The sequence below is a fragment of the Hesperophylax consimilis genome, chromosome 5 (genome assembly GCF_061612785.1).
Source record: "Hesperophylax consimilis isolate HC1 chromosome 5, BYU_Hcon_1.0, whole genome shotgun sequence".
NCBI lineage: Eukaryota > Metazoa > Arthropoda > Insecta > Trichoptera > Limnephilidae > Hesperophylax > Hesperophylax consimilis.
This window is the reverse complement of record NC_142840.1, coordinates 13,258,370-13,278,640: the sequence shown is the minus strand read 5'-3', so window position 1 is coordinate 13,278,640 and position 20,271 is coordinate 13,258,370. Positions and strand designations below refer to the sequence as shown.

The window sequence follows — 20,271 nt, the reverse complement described above, 5'->3', positions numbered from 1 at the left end:
TTCACTAATCCCAACTCTGCATATTTTGACTGAGTTAAAATATTATTCTTTATGAATTTGTATGTTTTTCTTGATTCTTTTATTGTATTTGTTTATATTTATTTCATAGTACTATTTTGAAAAAAATAATGCTTCTAATTTTGGAAAATTCGGTTCTTTTAAATAACAAAAAAACTACTATTGTGCACAGGTTCCTATTTTTATAATTTTGTAATTACCTATTATTACCAGCCCTGTATTTTTTTGTTAAGTTATGTTTATGTTATGCCCTATGTTATGTTTATGTTATGTCATGTTTATGTTATGTCATGTTTATGTTATGTTATGTTATGTTATGTTTATGTTTATGTTTATGTTTATGATATGTTATGTGTATGTTATGTTATGTTTATGTTATGTTATGTTTATGATATGTTATGTTCATGTTATGTGTATGTTATGTTATGATATGTTTATGTTGTGTTCATGGTATGTTTGTGTTATGTTAATCTTTATGTTTTATAATCACATTTGTTTACTCCCATGTGCTGTGTTTGTTTATAATATTGCCAATTTCATAGTTCTGTTTAAAAAAAACGCTACTAATTTTAGAAAAATCTTTGGTTAAATAACGAAAAGCGCCCACTTATATTGTACACAGGTTCCTATTTTTATAATTTTGTGATAACCTACTGTTACCAGCTCTGTACCGTTTATGTTAAGTATGTTATGTTATGTTTATGTTATGTTTGGTTTATTTATGTTATGTTTATGATGATATTGTTAATAAGAAAAATGTTAATTGTATATGGCCAAGATCATCCCTAATGGGTGAATGCCAAAATAAAGAATAGTAAAATTCATACACCGACAACCGAAATTAGTAAGTTTAATAATTTCCTTATTATATTGAACTGAAAAACACGATTTTCTGAAAAATGGAAAATGAAATTGACATTTTTCAAATCACTTTTCTGTCATCTGAGAACACACGTAAGAAGTCACACATTTAAAGGTTTAAAAAATCTAACTAGTACATTAAAATTACAGAAATTTTTAAGTGCACGGTGTTCGGACTCGTAAACACCACATTTTAAGTCGATTTTGTGGTATAACTTCCAGCTTTTCTACAAGTTGCTGGACACCGTGTATAAATAATTTAAGTAACATTATCTTATTTTATATTTTTGTAATAATTAGCTTTCATGCGGAAACGTAATGCAAATTTAATATTATCTCCGCATGGAAAACCCACAGATTTCCGTCGTTTTACGTCGTTTAGAAGAAGTTAATTAAAAAATAATTTATTTATGGTTAGGACCTAATTTTATTGTAAATATAATATTTTATTCTCTTTTCATAGTTCATGGCGGAAATCGGGCCGATTTTTATTTAATATAAATCTCGTGTATACTTTAATTTAGTACTGATAAAAAATAATCAAATAAAACAATATTTTTCCTAATGTTTTAAATAAATATTTATTTCTGTGATATGTTAACACGAGTAATAATTTTTCCCAAAATAATATTTTTTTACGTAGGCAGCTTTATAAAATTATAATACAATTTTTTGATGTATAATACTGTAGAAAAAAAATGTCACCCAGAAAAATAAAACTCACTGAAAAATACATTTATGGAGTTTATTGAAAATATGTATTCACATAATTATGAAGAAAATTTATTTAACAGTTTATGACGCAATGTTTTCTAAGTAAATTTTTTGTATGATATACAGGTTTTTCAGAGACTTATCTCACTTATTCTAACCAGTTATTCTCGAAGTTATTTGGAGTTTAAAATGTAGACAACATTTTTTCGATTGATTTTTTTTTCAACGAAAAAAATCAGTATGTATTGAATCAGCCTGTGAAAATTTTTTTGTTTAGTTACAAAAAAAAAAAAAGAATTAAACAACAATTGTCACCGGAGAGCAAAATAATTACATATACATTTTTTACTCCAAATCACTGGTGGGTAAGTCAGGTAGGTACGTCTCTTAATACTCTGTACAATATACTCTGCATTCACAACTACCTTACAAAAGTGTAGGCATACTATTTTCTTACATAATAAAAATAGCACGATGAAGAAAGATCGTTAACTTGTTTTTTAAAACATTATTTTTTTTTATTAAGTTATTAGCAAACTTTTATTTTGAAAGCATTAAAATTACCTAGGTATTTTTTAAACTTATTTTGTCGACCGTAAATGCACTTTTGTTTTATATATACCACACTACTAGGTACATCTATCTGTTAGTTCAAAAATATATTATGTGACCATGATTCAAAATGTTTCGGTATTCTATGTTAATAATAAAATTCGTCATGTACAAGCACAATGTAAATCGCAGCCTGGCATTTTTGTTAGAAAAAAATTAGAAAATATTTGCATATTGACTGTAGAAAGAGACATTTATTAGTGGAATAAACCGTATCAAAACAACTACCATCCATAAAAAAAAACACGGAGAAAAATAATATTTAAAATTAAATATTTAACTTCTAACGAAAATTGGATAATGTTTTGAAAATTAAACCCAAAATGACAAGTAAATAGGCAGGTTTGTCGTAGTATGACTAAATGATTTATGATTTAGTTATGTATTTAAACGAAAATGATTATATTATTAGGTATATAACTTTATTTTTTTTATTATCTTTGACAATATCTTATTTGAGTATATTTAGGAAACATACAGTTATACAAATGAATTAATTTTATTTTTTGGAGGATTAAGATGTTGAGAACAAAATAAGCCAGTTAAGTTCCATTTACAATATGTTGTATGTCAAAAGTGTACGGAGAAAACTTACATACATAAAATATTGCTAATTTATTAAGACTCTCTTCAAATTATTCATTATCCGGTTAAAAACGGGACTGCAGGCCCTTATAAATTGACAGGTTTCCCAAAAAACTTTTAGTAAGATACGAATGTACAATCACAATGTCGTAACACGTGTTCATAAAAATCCGAATATTTCCTCATACGTGTTTCAATGTATTTTTTAGGAAACGGCCTGCAATCCCGTTTTTAACAAGATTTTAATAAATCAGCAATGCTCATTTTTCTCCGTGTGGAATGCGCAATGCAAAGGAAATGAAGGGATAATAGAATAGCACCAATTCATAAATAAAAGCCAACACTTACCTAGATAAATATATAAAACGTAAATTGTATACACCATCAACCAAATGCTTGGTTTCGTTGATGGTGTATACCTGTTACCTGAACCTGTTATTTGGTTCATGGTAGGTACCTGTTACCTGTACCTGGTATTTTGTTGATGGTACCTACGATCAACCTAAATATATCGATGGAATGTATCGAATAATTTATGGTTTTGAAAAAAGTTTTCGATAGTTTTTGTGTTGCAGCCAGGAACATAGAAAATAGTGTTGGTACAATAATGCACCCTTGCTTCACTCCGGTTATAGCTTCAAGGTGACAGGTTAGTACCTATTAAATTTCTAAACATATTACGTTCATTCCAACATGAATCAGAAGAATTACTCAGTTTTTTTAGGGTATCCAACCTCTAGGACATAGGTTCCCAAATAATGAGTCGCGACTCCAAATGGGGTCGCGAAGGGTTTTCTGTGGGGTCGCCCCAAGATATTATTGTAATAATGTTAATTTTTAATCATTATATGTCTCGAAGTTTGATAGCATCACATTTTTTTTTTATCTAATATCCGAAAATAGCCTTCTATATTTGCGAAAAGTTATGAAGAACGTATTGTAACTAAATTTTATTTTTGTTTGATAAAATGGCAGAAGAAGCCTTACTACCCCAAGGGCATGAGCCTCTGTAAATTGGGGTTGCAACCCGAAAAAAATTATGTTCCCTGGTCCAAGGACTGTTAAAAAACTTTCACGTTCGACGGTATGGCGCGGTCAAAGAACAAAGAACGATGATGGTTTTCTATAAAGATCGACGAGTTCAGGAAGAATATTTTCAACAAAAGGAGTTCAGTTGTTGGGCAATGGCGCTAGCAATGATTTAGACTTGTAATATTGTAATATATCGGTAAAGGCAGAATGTATAACTTAATTTAGTCGATTATGTGATATTAAGAATGTAAATGACTGAACACTGTATGGAATAATAATTATTATTATGTGTTGTATGGAATGATAATAGACTTTCGATTTTTTTATTTCTTCGTTTTTAATTTTAGAATTTGGTCTTATAATTTTTTTTCGTTAAAAACTAATTTTGTTTGGAGCAAGTTCCAAGTAAATTGTTCCCAAAATCGTAGTCCTGGGGTATTTCGCAGTACCAATTGAGTGCAAGGTTTTGTGATAATTAACCACAAATGTATTATACTAATAGTAAATGTGAATGTTTAAGGCCACGCAAAAGCTGCAATTTCTTTAATATTGTCATGAAGTTTATCTTAAAATGTAAATATGTATATATATATATAAACTTTTATTTACAGCAAATAAAAACTTAACAATATAGCTACATTTTCTTAGTTACTTACTAATATAAGTTAATGCATGCGTACAAATACAAACAAAGGTCTTTATAGTTTTGTGTACATTTTATACAACTCTTTACAATATGTAACAGCTGTTTCTCGTTTTCGAACAGTGGTAAAGCCACTGAAAGTCAATCATTGGAAAGTAAGTTTTTTTACTAATAAAAAACAAATACATAAATACAATTGGGAGGAACCTACTCAAAAGCAAATAATTTACATAATATGTTCATTGCTGTGCTATTTGCATCTAACTCAGCTTGAATAATATATTTAACTATTCAAAAATATATATTTAGTAAAAAAATAATTATCACCGTTATGTTTCATAACATCTTTCCTAATTAATTTAATTAACACAAGAAAATTTTACGCGTCTCTTTGTGGCTAAACCTCCAAAATTATTCCTTATTCCAATGAAGCAATTATTGTTAAGCTAGCTTGCAATTTGTATGCCAAAAGAGTAATTGTAAGGATATTTGGAGGGACGAATTTCACTGGAGGCTGATTTCAATAAATATTATATTTATATTATAATATAAGTAATTATTCGGGTCCTGAATATTTAACTAATATACAACACTAGCTACCTAACGTAACTACACAAGATTTAATAAATTATTTTTAATTTTAAATAAAAATGTTTCTAAATTTTTATATTTTTTCATAAACTTAAATACGCATACATTCAAAATATTGTGCATTTTTTCTAATCTTGTGGAAAATTTATTGGTGTTTAAGCATTTTTACACTGCCTAAAAGATGAAAACTTATCTTTTACTTCTACTCTAGAATATAAATACAAATTGTGTAGACGTACAAATCTTCCCTACGTATTCAGGCACAGGTGATTTTTCATAGAATGGTTTGCAAATGTTACAAATATTTTGAGAAACTTTGGTAAAACGTTGATTTTTAAAATCTGTCAAAAAATTGGCTTGTTCTTTCTTATGTTTTTCTTGCATTTTTGAACAGTCAACCTATAGACAATGTAAACTAATATGAATATATATAAAAATTAAATTACTTTATGAATCAATTAATATAGGTATGTTTAAGGAAACCATTCTCCCTAATTTTTAACAAATAGATTAAGGACAACATGATGATTTTTATTTTAAATTCATTAAATTTCTTAGTAATATTAGAGTGTTTGGAAGAAAGCATGATTACAGTGAAAAATAGGAATGAGTTTAAATGCGTTTGTTAGTGTATAAATTAAAATTAAAACAACCGCAACAATTTTCGCATAACAAATTGTTTGATGATTTAGAATTAAATATATTGGATAAACAATATTTATATGAATGGGCTCATATTAATAATATTATATGGTATAAAACCCTACGAAATCAATATGATTTGATTGATAGATATCCTCAATAAAATATATTGGTTGGTTTCGTGTAGAAGGGAAGAAGAAATTTAAGCTAATGATAAGAACTACGATTAACGATTATTTTGAATGGCGCGTGTACAATGCGTACATACACACTACGAAACATCGGCTCGACCATTTTTTGGCTGAAAAATAACAATGCGAAAATATATATTATTTACTATGAAAATTCTGTCCCCTAGTTTATGGAAACTGTGTGACCTGACTTTGTATTCCTCATTTTCCGAACACAGAAGCAATAGTTACACTTCCTTTCCATAAACAGGATCTAATTGATATTGTTAACTTATCTAACACAACCTATATTCTTCACTTCTTCAAACCAAACATTTTGATTACAATTTGAACTCTTAGTGTCTGACTTAGCAAAAAGGAGTTTTCTTGCAGTTTCGGCTGTGTTGTAGTAATGTGACTCATTGGTAATGATATAAATTAAAAATATTACTCAAGTTTGTATCAAAGACACATATAATCGATAGGCAGGTTTTCAATATCGACGTCTGATAAAGACAGCATGACAAAATGCTGTATTCCGTTAAGGTTTGAGCAGCTAACTATTTTGAACTACCCAAAGTATGACGTTACGCAACCATCTTGGTTTTGAGGAGTAAGACTGGCCAGTAGAGTATGACGAACAGGAGGAAGACAGCTGGGAAGATGACCCTGGAGAGCTTGTCGATCTCCCGCCACAGCACCTTCTCTTGTCCGGTGTCCTGGTCCATCCAGGCCACCTGCAAGATGCTCTGTCTTCTCTCCATACCAGCCCGTCCAGTACTGCTGCCTGATGGAGATACCACTTCCACCTTCCTGCATCGCACTCCAGCATTGTCCCATGCTGCCACGGTGTTGCAACCGCCTTTCTCGTTGGAGTTGATTCTCTAGAAAGTATAAAAATAATAATTAAATATACCTCAATCATAAAAGAACCAAAACACAAATTTTGCTGTCTTGCAGAATCTCAAATCCATCACTTATTGTGATCGGTTTTTGTTTTAGTGTCAATTTTAGTTTTCTTTTCCAGCCAATTTTATTATTTACTTAAGTCGATAGGAAATGCATAAACAGTGAGTATTTCTTACCACTGGAATCAAACGGGGCATTCCTTCCTGAGACTTTTTCTTGTTTATTTGGTACTGAACATCAAGAACTTTTACTACAACAAACTCTCCAAGAGCCGCAAAAACGAACACCATACATCCTGCCATCCACAAATCCAAAGCCTGTAAATTAAACAATACATAATATAATAATAATCAAAAGATTATGTGCACCAATCCTAAACGGTTAGTACAAACGAGTAAGTTTTCTCACTTTGAAGTTTTGCCTATTTATTACTTATAAAACTTTAACGTCATCTTGTTCCAGCAGTTCCGAAAAATGTTCAAGGACAACTGATTTTCGATTCATGAGTTATTTGGAGATTTTCAAGGAACAAGGATAAGAAAGTGAGATAAGCCAAACCTTGACGTAAGCCACTGGAGGAATATCAGCTCTAAGTCCAGTGAACATAGTCACCAGCGTTAACATGCAAGTGACCAGCAAAGTGACTCGACCAGGAATCGCGTCCAGGTCCAACCAGAAACTGAACCAAGATAGCATCACAACCAAGGACGATGGAGCAAACGTTTGTATTAAATGGTGACCGATCTGTCTTTCGAATCTGAAGTACACTACCAGTCGCGAATAATTTCCTGGAACACCACACAACCATTACAAAAAATACGTATAGTTTGTATATTTGATTCCATCAAAGCTATAGAAAAGTGATAATTACTACCGTCTTTCTCTACCATATATCCATCTGTTTCTTCCAGCCTTAGTGGTTCACCCATGTGATATTGAAGCAACTTCAATTCTGGGTTTATGGTGACACCTGCTACGTTCCAACGTAATCGGACCTTCTGATTATTGTAAGAAACTGAAAAATATTTTTAAATAGATTATGAATAATAATTATTGACCGTGTATAATCTTTTATCATTTGGATTAAGAGATCCAAGGGAAGAACGACGGTGACCTCGGGAGCAATAGGGGAGTATTGAAGGGCAGCAAAGGACCTACAAGAGCAATAAAAACTTGCTGAAAAAATGGTGACAATTTTTTTTTCAACATCGCATTCGCTTCCGTTTTATTTTCACTTTACTATAGGGCAGTGCTCCGCAACCGGTGTGCCGTGGCACACTGGTGTGCCGTGAGCCGGGCACAGGTGTGCCGCGGTCAAATTCAATGTATTTGACATTTTAGAATATTTCATTATGTATTTATTACACAATGACAAAATATTTTTCATAATATTGTCTATTTTTCATTGTCTGAAGATACTGTTAAAAGACTTATTCACAATATATTAGAAACACTGATTAGAAAACTGTTATTGGCTGAAAATTTTGCACTTCAGATCAACGAAACAACCGATATTAAAAATAAAGCACAGTTGATAGCTATTGTACTTTTCGTTAACGAGGACTTAAAGAACATTATTTATTTTGTAAGGAGGTTCCAGAGTGAACTACCGGTGAAGAATTTTTTCAAGTAACCGATGATTTGAGCAATTGCATTGCTGTTTGCACGGATGGCGCTGCGGCAATGACGGGTAATAAAAGGGGTTTTGTCTCTTGTGTAAAACAAAAAAATCCAAAGTTACAATTTACACACTGCTGCATACATCGAGAAGCATTGATGGTCAAAAATTTACCGGAGGAACTTTTGAACACGATGAATGAATGCATTAAAATCGTAAACACAATTAAATCAAGAGCCCTAAACTCGCGAATCTTTGGAATACTCTATGCAAAAATGGGAGCCGAATATGAATCCTTATTGTTTTATACTGAAATTCGTTGGCTATCCCGAGGCAAAGCTTTGGCTAGATTGTTTGAGCTTCGTCACGAGGTGTGCGAGTTTCTTTTAAATCAAAATATGCCCAAACTATTTCAGCACCTCGATGATAATTACTGGATATCCAAACTTGCATACATACATGGCTGATATATTCGAGCATTTGAATGAACTTAATAACGAACTTCGGCAGAAAAAGTTAGTACCAAAGTTAGCCCAAAGGATCAAGGTTAGTACAATTGAAAACTGTGGATCTGGCCCAACAACATTTAATTATGCTTCAGCAAAAATTTGGTCAGTATTTTCATTCCATTAATACGGAATAATACGATTGGATTCGAAATCCTTTTGCAACCAATGCAATAAATTCTACGGAAGCACTGCCTCTGCAAATTTGAGTGGAATTTACAGATTTAAATAATGACATGACAATAAAACTTCACTTCTCCGAAGATCAATTAGATGTTTTCTGGATTTACGTTAAAAAAGAATATCTTCACATTTCCGCCAACTCATTCTTAACACTACTTCCATTTTCAACGACATATTTATGTGAGCAAAGTTTTTCAACGCTTGTATTAATTAAAAATGATAAGCGGTCATGCTTAAAAGGTCTTGACCAAGAACTTCGGGTTGCGCTGTCAAAAATCGAGCCGAATATAAAACTTTTGTGTTCATTGAAACAAGCGCAGGTTAATTTAACAATTAATCGCTCATTAATTTATTATTATTTTATAATAATTGTTAAGATTGCTTAAAAATAAATATGTTATATTTATATGTATGTATGTATACTTTTCAAATAAAAAACAAGGAATTATTGTAAAATTTGTGTATCAATTTAATATCTATATATTTTAGCTTTTGGTGTGCCGCGGAATTCTAGGAAGAAATTTGGTGTGTCGTAGGTGAGAAAAGGTTGCGGAGCACTGCTATAGGGCATATTACAGGTGTAAAAAAATATGATTATAATCGATATATCCAAACAAATTGTAAATATCTCCCAAGTAAAAACAAATGCCGAAAGTAAAAATAACTTGCTATCCTTTGTACCATGCATAAAAAACTTCTCTTAAAAACATTAGTCTATCATTAAAAAATAATTATCGATTTTAAATTGGCAGGTATGACAGATTACTTCTAGTACTTCTGACTCGTGTGGGATATGGCAGAAATACGTATTACGAAGAGCATGTCAATGCTATAATTAGTCTAAAAAGCTTAAGTATTTTCTAAGAGAGGTGCTGGAGGCAAAACATACTTGAAAAGGAATCAGCTACCCAAATAAGTCTTGTAAATCCTATTATTAAAATCTTGCTCCTTGACATTGGTGATTTTTTTTTATAGCATCATCGATATGAAAGCTTTATTTATATATATCACTAATTTAATACAGTTATTGCCGCTTTTTTCAAAAAAGTTCATGGTCATGGTTTGTGTACGAAACGGTAGGTTAGGTAAAGCACAAGCCCTATAGGAGCAGTGAGCTTATGGTTTTATACTTACAACTTTCGATATATATCGGGCAGGATTGTATGTCCATTGGATATAATTGGAACTCCATCTGACACGCAATGATGGCGTGCATTCGGGCAGCGTATTTCACAGTTTTATTTTTATAAAGAGTGACTGAAGAAAATTTATGAGTGAGCGTCGCGATCTCTGGAATAAAAGAAATTTGTTTTTATCATACTGTAGGTACAAAACCACCGTTTAACAAGATCAATTATTCGCACGCCAACCTTTTAGTATAATAAACTAATACATTACAAAATCGTGCCCATTTTTAGCACGCGAATGGAAGACTTTCAGAGAGTCGTAATGGATACAATGGTGGTACGAAAAATACCTACAACCGTTTCAGTTTACTCTTAAGTATTTAAATACATGAATAACTATCACGCACACAGTCCTAGCTTCATTTGCATTAATACTCGACTCAAGTAATTAATTTACATTGCCATGTAATCTCTTCCTTGGGGTTCCCTGACTTCTCCTTCCACCCATGCACTTGCCCGTCATACACTCTCCTTTCTGCGTCCTTCCACTTTACATCATAAACCCTGCCTCTTAAACCTTTAAATAAATCCTTTTTAAAGTACAACCTCTTTTAATTTTACTTCGAAAAACCTATGGTACATTAATTAATTACCTTGGTATTTCAGTCATATCTTTCAGGGGTAACTCAGGCTTCTTCGAACCACACGGAGAAAACTTACTGACATGAAATATTGTTAATTTATTAAAATACTGGTCAAAATTTTCCTGTTAAAAACGGGACTAGAGGCCTAAAACGAATTATTTGACAAATTTCATATCAAACCGTCAGTAAAGCACGGATATTTTATGAGAAATTCAGTTCACGTGTTCTTCAAAATACTAATATTTATGCATCGCGTCCATTAAATTTATTTAAATGCGTTGTACACGTGTTTAGATTTATTCCGAAAGACAAATATTTTATTTGGAAATGGTCAAATTTTCAACAGTACCTTAATAAACAAATTTAAAAAGCCGTAGCTACTCATTCTATCCGTGCACTTGCGCACATACGTTCTTCTACCCAATATGACTGGTGATACTCACAAGCGTAGACAATATTCTTTGTCCTCGCAGTTCGGTTCTGTAATTTTTCTTCCGCGAGGATATTATATTTCACTGGGGGGTGGTGTGCCATTGCCATCAATGTTGCTAACATGAAGATTACCTAAACTATTCCAATAATATGTTTTGAAGGTAATTTCCAACCTGTTATTTTAGAGTTAAGAAAGTATGGATCCGGGTGCCAGAGGTTATCGAAGAACTCCGATGGGAGTGTGACGTAGTCGTCCCCCTCTTCGAATATATCATTCGGCAGTTGAAGTCTTGACTCCACCCATGTCTGGCGAATAAACATGTCCACGCTGAAACATGTTAACAGATAATTCTAATAACTTATGAGACATTATAAATATTATTTACACTTTTCAAAGTGATTGATTTTTTCTAGAACTTCAAAGTAATTTATATCTAATCGATCAGAATAATAATAAATTCTTTGATTATGATTCACCTTGGCCTATGTAATTTTCTTGTAAAACTTTTAATAAGCCCTTAAAGAATTCATTAGCAGGCCTGCGAAAATGATCTTTCGGATTCCGTAAAGAATTCTAAATTTTGTTCGAGTGTTTTATTGTATAATGTGGGATATTTCAATTTCTAAACTAAAAACATTTTTAAATTTGAGCTGTAAATCTCTTAAAAGTTTTTATTATTATTAGTTAAATAGTATAAAACAAATTCTATATCCGTGTCTATCTGTTTGTGCGTTTAGTTCTTCTAAACTACGCAACGGATTTTGATTAGGTTTTCACCCTCATTTATAGAATTTCTTCCGAAAGGTTAAAGTATAATAATACATGCGTTTTATACAGAGTTTTCCAATAAGAGGTGTTATTTTGATATTCAATCGTAAATTATCAATGGTTTCGTCGCTTGTGTGGCACGTAACGCCATCTTGTTGAAAGTAAACGCTGTCCAGATCAATTCCGGCCATAAAAAAATCATTAATCATCTCTCGATAGCCCAATCCCTTCACCGTAACTGTTGCTCCAGCCTCATTTTCGAAAAAGTACCATAAACCGCATCAAACAGTCACACGTTGAGGATAGAGAGGCTTTTCAACAATAACTCTTGGGTTTTCCGAGCCCCAGATGCGACAATTTTGCTTGTTGACGAAGCCACCGAGGTGGAAATGGGCCTCATCACTCAAGATGATTTGCATTTGATTCACCCAAGTGACTTTTAATAATTTAAATGCATTGTTGAAGCGTGTACGTTCCATTTTTATTAATGGCATAGTTTCTACTTGTCAAATGTCAAAAAATGACAGCTTCAAAAGTAACATCTACTGAAATAGCGGGCTATTCAAAATAACACCTCTTATTGGAAAACCCTGTATTTATAGAAAGTAGAGAAAAAACGATGTTTTGTAATAAAGTCGTAAAAACTATTTTCAGGCGCATACATTGCCAACGCTGGATAAACCTTATGAGATGCATCAAAATAATGTACTACGGAATTGTATCTTAAACAGACCTACAGAATAAATTGCAACCGTAAATGTCCATCTTCTAAGGGTAATTTCCAGTAACGCCGGGTTCACGTCTGCTACTTTTTAAATAGTATACCTAAAATAAAGTTGCTATCCGATCTGTCAGTTTGTGCGCTTAGTTCTTCTAGACTACGAGACGGATTTTTATAGGGTTTTCACTATCGTTTAGAGAATTTCTTCCGGAAGGTTCATATATATAATAGATACTTATTACATTTATAAAAAGTAGAGAAAAGTCGGCGTTTATCCTAGAGCTTGCAACCTCAAAATTTTTCTCCAAATCATTCACAACCCTGAGCGACGCCGGGTACACGGTACACGTCATAAGCTAGTATTAAATAAGTCAGTATCCGCAACTGTCTGTGGGCTTAGTTCTTTTAAACTACCCAACGGATTTCCTTTCGGAAGGATTACATGTATAATACATACATATTATATTTATAGAAAGTAGAGAAAAACCTCAAAATCATTCACAACCCCGAGCAACGCCGGGCATCGTCAGCTAGTATAAAATAAATCAATATTTTGCGTAACTCTAGGAAGGCGATTGACGCGACAAAGCATTAAACTTTTTTTTAAACTGAATGATTTTCACCTTAAAGTGAATGGCAGACTTCATCTTCTAGATTTCATGACAACCTATGTAGTACAAACCAAGATAATAAAAAAGTAATTGAACGAAATAATCAAAAATACGAATTTCGGTTGTAAGTCCGTCTGTAACTCCATTTCAATGAACCACACAATTTCCTTTAAATTTAATTGTAGCTTTCAAAGTGGGGACTGATTGTAATAAAGCTTATACATCGATGAAGTTCCTACCTAATGTAATATTTTAACAAAAAAATATTTAATTTCTTATTCAAAATTGTAAATATAATGTCCCATGATATTTCACGGGTCTGTGCCAGGAAAAGTAATAACGCTGTGCAACGGAACGTAGTATTACCGGAAATCCATATCCTCGACGTTGATTGAATTGACGTCCACTACGTAGATGCTGAACTCCACCGTGACGGGTTGACCCTTTCTCGACGGGGGACGGACCTCTGCAATAAATATATAATTTATATTAATAATAGTTATAAAACTACATAGATATAATATAAAAGATTTACGGATGGAAAATTGTTTTCATAACTACGAGTATGTAAGTTTTCTACGAAGTCTACAAAAACGTCAGATAGAGTATAAATCTGTTTCTGTTAAGCAACAAAAAATCGTCAACGGTGAGATCTTGCATCATGAAATTGGCATAGTGAAGTGGTGGGATCAGCCGACAGTATATATGGAACCTTAGACTAGAGATATTATATAAAGAAAACATGACTGTTAGAGAGAAAAATATTGCGTTCACTATCTCCCTGCGTGTAATAAATTGAATCTCTAACGTTTTTTCAGCAGAAATTTAACCATTTTTTAAAACCTTTTATGATACTGCTTGTTTAATTGTGAATGGTTTTAAGTGTTAATGGTTATAACTTTGAAGTGGTCGAAGAGTTTGCCTACCTGGGCTCCATCATAACGCAGGACAACGAAGACCCAGCAGAAGTAAGAAAGCGCATCACAGCCGCTAACAACACTTACTTCGCGTTGCTGCCAGTGTTAAAATCCCGAAACGTCCATAGGAAAACCAAAATAACCCTGTATAAAACAATTATTAGAACGGTCTTGACCTATGGATGTGAGGCGGGAACACTGACAGCAAAGTCTGCGGAACGGCTGGACACCTTCGAAAGAAAGGTACTTCGAAGAATCTTAGGAGCGGTGCGAGAGGGAGAGGCATGGAGAATCCGCCACAATAAGGAGCTTTATGACATCTACCAAGCTCCCAGACTCTCTACTCATTTACGGCTCCAAAGACTAAGATGGGCCGGACATGTGCACCGAATGCCAAGCACACGTGTACCAAAGAAGGTTCTAACAGGACACCCGGGAGGTAAACGAAAGGCGGGCAGACCTAGGCTGAGATGGGAGGACGATGTCAGGAAAGATGCCAGAGGACTACTCCATGTTGCAGATTGGAAGACGACGGCCGAGGACAGAGGGCGGTGGAGGCTCATGTTAAAGGAGGCCAAGGCTCGAAATGGGCTGTAGCGCCATTGAAGAAGAAGAAGAAGGTTTTAAGATACATTAAAATATAAAATATACGTACCGCCCTTTCCATTAATATTAAAACATAATATTATAGTATAAGCCGAAAGAAAGAAGATTGTCAATGTGATGCCATCTTGTGACGAATCATTTTGAACTATCGGAGCATGCACCCCAAAATGAATTTTAAAAAGTGTGTGAGGAGTAGGTAATCGGGTAAAAATACTAAAAACACTGGAAACAAAGAAATCATCTTAGTTACAAGCATCTCCACACGGAGAAAAATTAAAATTAAACTTAAAAAAGTTCCTAATAAAATAGTCATTCAGAATATATCGAGAGCACGTGTTCTTTTCCTAAAAATATCAGTATGTAATATCAATATCAATATGAACATTTTTTCCGCCGTCATAGTAAATTTTGATTTTTTTTTATTTGAAATACGTACATATGACAGATTTACAGAAGAAAAACATATGGTTCTGAAAATTAATTACAATAAAATATTTTCTTTAACGTTAACTTCCCAATTCAATAGAAAAAAACGTTTCTCGTGTTTGAATTAGGGTAGTGCCATTACAGTATACATAAGGTAAAGAAAATAAAGAAAGTTTTTATTTATAAAGTAAGAAAAACAAATTTATATAGCATGATAAAAAACGTATAGATAATGAAATAAACTGAAACAGCAGTTACTAAATTAGATACACACTAAATGTAAATAAATTTAAGAATATGGATGTAGTAAAATAAAAATAATATTATTACATTTCAAAAACATTCGTTTTGACTGATACTTTGTTTGGAACTCTATCAATTCATTCGTTGAAGCCCTGCAGTCCCATTTTTAACGGGAAACGAAAAATTTCCCTAGATTTTTAATAAATTACCAGTAGTTAGTGCAGTAAGTTTTCTCCGTGCACAAATGTCAAAAATATTCAAACTCAAATGATTTTTTTGTTGTTGTAAAATTGATTTATATATTTGAATAAAAAAATAATGGAAAATACCCACCAATCAACTCGACTGAACATTATTTTTATGGAGATGAATGGCTGTTTAAAATTAACGTTGCGAAATTCTCCGTCTTTTTGTAGGAGCCCTTGAATGAAAACAAGATAAGACCACTTAGTTGGGATATTTAATAAGAAAATTTCAATCATTTGCAGCTTTAGATAATCAATCACAGCCGCTTCTGTTTTCACTCTCAGTTTAGCGCTTCCTTCCACTTTCAATATTAATTTGTGCGCTCACTTTATTTTACACGAAAACCCCTGTCTTAAAAATAAACACCCTTTGTTAATCATTCTAATGAGTTGGTGATTTTTATATGAATTTGCGTAGGAGGTGGGAATTATTAGTTAAGGCGATGCACTACGTCATGTAATATTTTAAATTGAGCCTCTATCAATAACAACCCTTACGTAGATGGCGATATATTTTTTAATTTAATTTTTCTTTTGTTTATTTATTACTAATCGTATTGCCAATTAAATTTTATTTATTACAATATTATTGTTTTTACATTTTTTCCCATTTTTATCATGTGAAAATTGTATATATATGTAGAAATTTAATTGTCCCATAGAATATAATTGTAGTTGATAGAGTTTTGGGACTGGTCCTTCGAGCGTGTTGCTAAGGACTTATACGAGCAACTGCTTCTAACACCAACTCATATACTCTTATACCAGAGCACTCGTGAAGTCATTACCTCATTGGTTTTTTTTTCCGTGCATCAATATTTTGCCAGACTAATAAATAGGCCTGAAGTGGAATTCCATAACGTTCGATTCGTATAAGCCAAAATTTCCAGAAGACTTGTATTCCGCTTGGGATTATATTTCCACTTGGGATAATCGTTCCACACAATCATGCGAAAGTTCCAGGAATTGTATGCTTTATGTGGGTACTGAAACAATTCGGAGAATTTGTTACCAGGGAATCTTGGAGGTTGCAAAGTGTAAAGTTTAATCCCAAGAGATGTCAATAAGTTCGAATATTAGAATGAAGAGAATGTTAAAATAGGGGAGGGACGATATGTGAAACACCAAACGTTTATGAGAGAGAACATGCAACTTCTCATGCAAATTCAATTCTAAAAATGCATTAATTATTTTTACTACCTATGTAGTTGTATAGTCTACAGTTTACACGTAGGTACTTTTGGCATTTGTGCACAAATTATTGGAAACTATTTTTTGTTTCCGACCTCCCTCGGAAGAGAATTCAAGCAGTTCAACTTCGTCGTAAAGTTTTTATGTGAATACAGCTCCCAACCGCCCGGAGCCAGTGAGACTGTGGCATCCCCAATCAGGGTAGTTTGGCTGAAGGCAGTGGGGAGGGGAGAAGGAAGGTAGAGAAGTACCTGGATATTCAGATCTGCTCACCAAACACGGCTAAAGCCGTTTCAAATCTGAATTATGGTCCTACGCCAGGGCGGTAGTGAGAGGATATTCCACTCTTGAAGTTGCGCAAATATAATACTATATATTATTTTAAATGCTTAAATTGTTAAAATAATACAAAATAATTAAATAAACTTTACTTGCGCACCCGCCACCTCAGGATTACTATTCGATATTATATCCTTACTTCTCGATCACATCACAAAACTATATTTACCCTTTTACGATATTACTTCACCAGGGCGAATTGTTCAAGTTATTTGTAATTTATATTATTACTGTGAAAATGTTATTGATTAACACTTTGTAATGGAATGTGGTACGATTGCTTCATGTCTGATTCTATTTTTCATATTTTTATTGTTATTGCATACGATACAATACCACTGTAGTATTGGCTGAGATGGGATTTTACAAGAAACATCTAAATTTTAACCCTCGAGTTGACTAATGATCTAGAGGGCTGACAGGCCAACTTATGACGGACCAGAATATCAAAATACGGCTTCAGTAGAAAAATCGTTGGATATATGTAAAGGAAATGTATTTCCTTTAATTTAAGAATTTAGCCGTTCGCGTTCTACGTGAAAACCAAAACAGAACGAAAATCAAGATAGCGATATTGCGTCAGATGTAACCAAACAAAAACCAAACCGACTGTTGAAAAGAAACTGATTCAATAAACTTTATTGTCGTTTATTTGTTTTTACAGACCAAAACAAGTATTTTATTCAATCAACTGAAAAGGAATTAAAGTTCAATAAAATAGATATTGGCGCTTTCGTAAATTTCGTGAATCATTAATTTTTAGAGCGCCACAGCTACAAAGTTCCATATTCTGAGATTCGGTTTTTTACTTATCAACTCTAAAAAGCCCTGCTATTGATCACAACCCAAAATAAAACTAACAGCTTTAAAAAACCCTTAGAAAAAAAATTGAGTCCGGTTCGAATGAATTATTTATTTTTACCATTTTTTTTAAATAGCTTTCTGGATTAGCGCGGTAGATTTATTTTTATCAGTGTGAGGCGCTGATCCAGGGTTGAATGCTTAAATATAGATTTTTTTGGCTGTTGCATTTGAAAAACTGTTGCAAGTTATCAGTTTTCACGAAATTCATAAAAGTAACAATATCTCGTAAACTAATGATGTTTTACTAAATTCGTCTTTTAATATATGAGTATTGATTAGGCCTATCAGCCCTCAATGGATGAGATTGACTTTTGGGATACTTTGGGTACATATTTTATTGCGGTCATGTTTATTACCGAAAAAACTTTTACTTTTGGATGAAATTCATACTCTGAATCAAAGCAAAGCCAAGATGTTCTAAAGCATAGTGCAAATAAACAGAAATCGTATTAGTTGAAGCAAATACATTTATTTAGAAAATTTACATCCTGCTGCCTTATTCCGTGTGGTTACATAATCTTATGTGGACACAGAACGCAGAAGTACCCGCTAAGCCGGCAGATCCGCGTATAGATTTCCATTCTTCGTTTGATGACAGAAGTGGAGCTATTAATCAATATCAAACATCACGAGGATGACTTACAAATTGATTTACGAGCTCAGTTAATTCAACAAAGAGACAACGCTTTGGGACTGCTCAGTTCTTTTACTGACCCTCTTCATCCCCAAAAATCTTCATAATCAATTAGACTAATTAGAGGCTCGTTAACTCTGACAGTATATTCACAATACCTACAACTCAGGGGATAATGTTTCCATGTACACAGAGAAATATGAGTACAGCTTATAAATCGAAATACTGATAAAAATGTGACTACACCATTTCCTTATAAAATATTAGTCATTCAGAATTTATCTGAACACGACAGTATAAATATAATGGACGAGATGCAAATATATTATAAATTTTAAGTGTTCCGACTTCCGCATAACATATTCGTAGTTTACTGATATTTTGTTATGAAATGAATCAATACATTCGTTACAGGCCTCCAGTCCCCTTTTTAACAGTATTTTATATCAGTAATCAGTTTTCTCCGTGGAAGCGAGAAGAGTCTAACATCTAGACACGTGGACGAGTAATGTCTATTTTATATTGACCACAAAATTTGATCACCATCAAGGTAGGTATACACCTGTAAATAAAATCGGATTTCTTGTTAAGTGTAGTCCTCCTAAAGACAAGGTAAATAGTTCTAATTTTTATCGCCAGTGGTGAAGGTAGCGCTAGTGCACTCTGGCGGTAAAACGGTGAACTAATCGTAAATGAAGCATTTTACCAACATTTTTTTTGGGAAAAATGCGTACATTCAAATTTATAAATAAGATAATTTAAACTACTAAGTTCGTTTGTGGCTCATTCCTTAACTCCGGTTATATGAATTATAAATCTTTTGCATTGAATTAGTTTCATTTTCAAAATTGTACCCATAATACAAAAAAATTAACGGAAAATTATTTTAATTGCCATATTTAGAATTGGAACTGACTTTGAGAGCATTCAGACCAAAGATATTAAAAGAACGAGATATGCTATGTTGGCCGCCGGACCGTAGCCGGAGTACTACCTAATTAGGGTACTTTGAACGGTATCGGGACGTGTACGCACAGAAATCTGTTCTATGTATTAGTGCGGATACCTTAGCGCAAGCGAAGGTGTGCAGTAGTATTGGTGAACAAAACCGGCGACACTCGGCAAAACAATTCCACTCAGTACGAACTGCGCATAGCACATCTCGTTCTTCTAATATCTTTGATTCAGACCAATTCAGACTATCCAATTTAGATGACACACGAAGCGAAGGGGTATATTTTTTTTACAGTTTTCCTTAGGTCTGCGTTCATATAACAAGTTTATGGTTTCGGACATAATAATCTTGTCTAAAAGCTTGTCGGCTGTTTTTTTTTGTTATCAAGAAGTCGCCAGATAATGCTTTTTGGATATTTATTATATATTCTGTCAAAATTACGAATCAATTCTTATATGATTGC

The 20,271-nt window shown here is 32.9% G+C and overlaps 1 protein-coding gene across 2 annotated transcripts in view; it reads right to left on the bottom strand.

Moving 5' to 3' along the window:
* Window positions 1–1,585: 1,585 nt before the first annotated feature.
* The window catches only part of alka (glycine receptor subunit alpha alkaliphile), a 95,631-nt gene continuing 76,945 nt past the window's right edge, over window positions 1,586–20,271 (bottom strand). The window contains exons 4-10 of one of the 2 annotated variants that reach the window (XM_089632008.1): window positions 13,755–13,854; window positions 11,461–11,615; window positions 10,219–10,374; window positions 7,649–7,792; window positions 7,336–7,565; window positions 6,954–7,094; window positions 1,586–6,752 (exon numbers count right to left, since the gene is read on the bottom strand). In XM_089632008.1, coding sequence (XP_089488134.1) covers window positions 6,456–6,752; window positions 6,954–7,094; window positions 7,336–7,565; window positions 7,649–7,792; window positions 10,219–10,374; window positions 11,461–11,615; window positions 13,755–13,854 — 1,223 coding nt within the window. In that variant the 3' untranslated portion in view covers window positions 1,586–6,455. The remainder of the gene's footprint in view (window positions 6,753–6,953; window positions 7,095–7,335; window positions 7,566–7,648; window positions 7,793–10,218; window positions 10,375–11,460; window positions 11,616–13,754; window positions 13,855–20,271) is intronic. The other variant, XM_089632009.1, reaches the window with a different exon arrangement.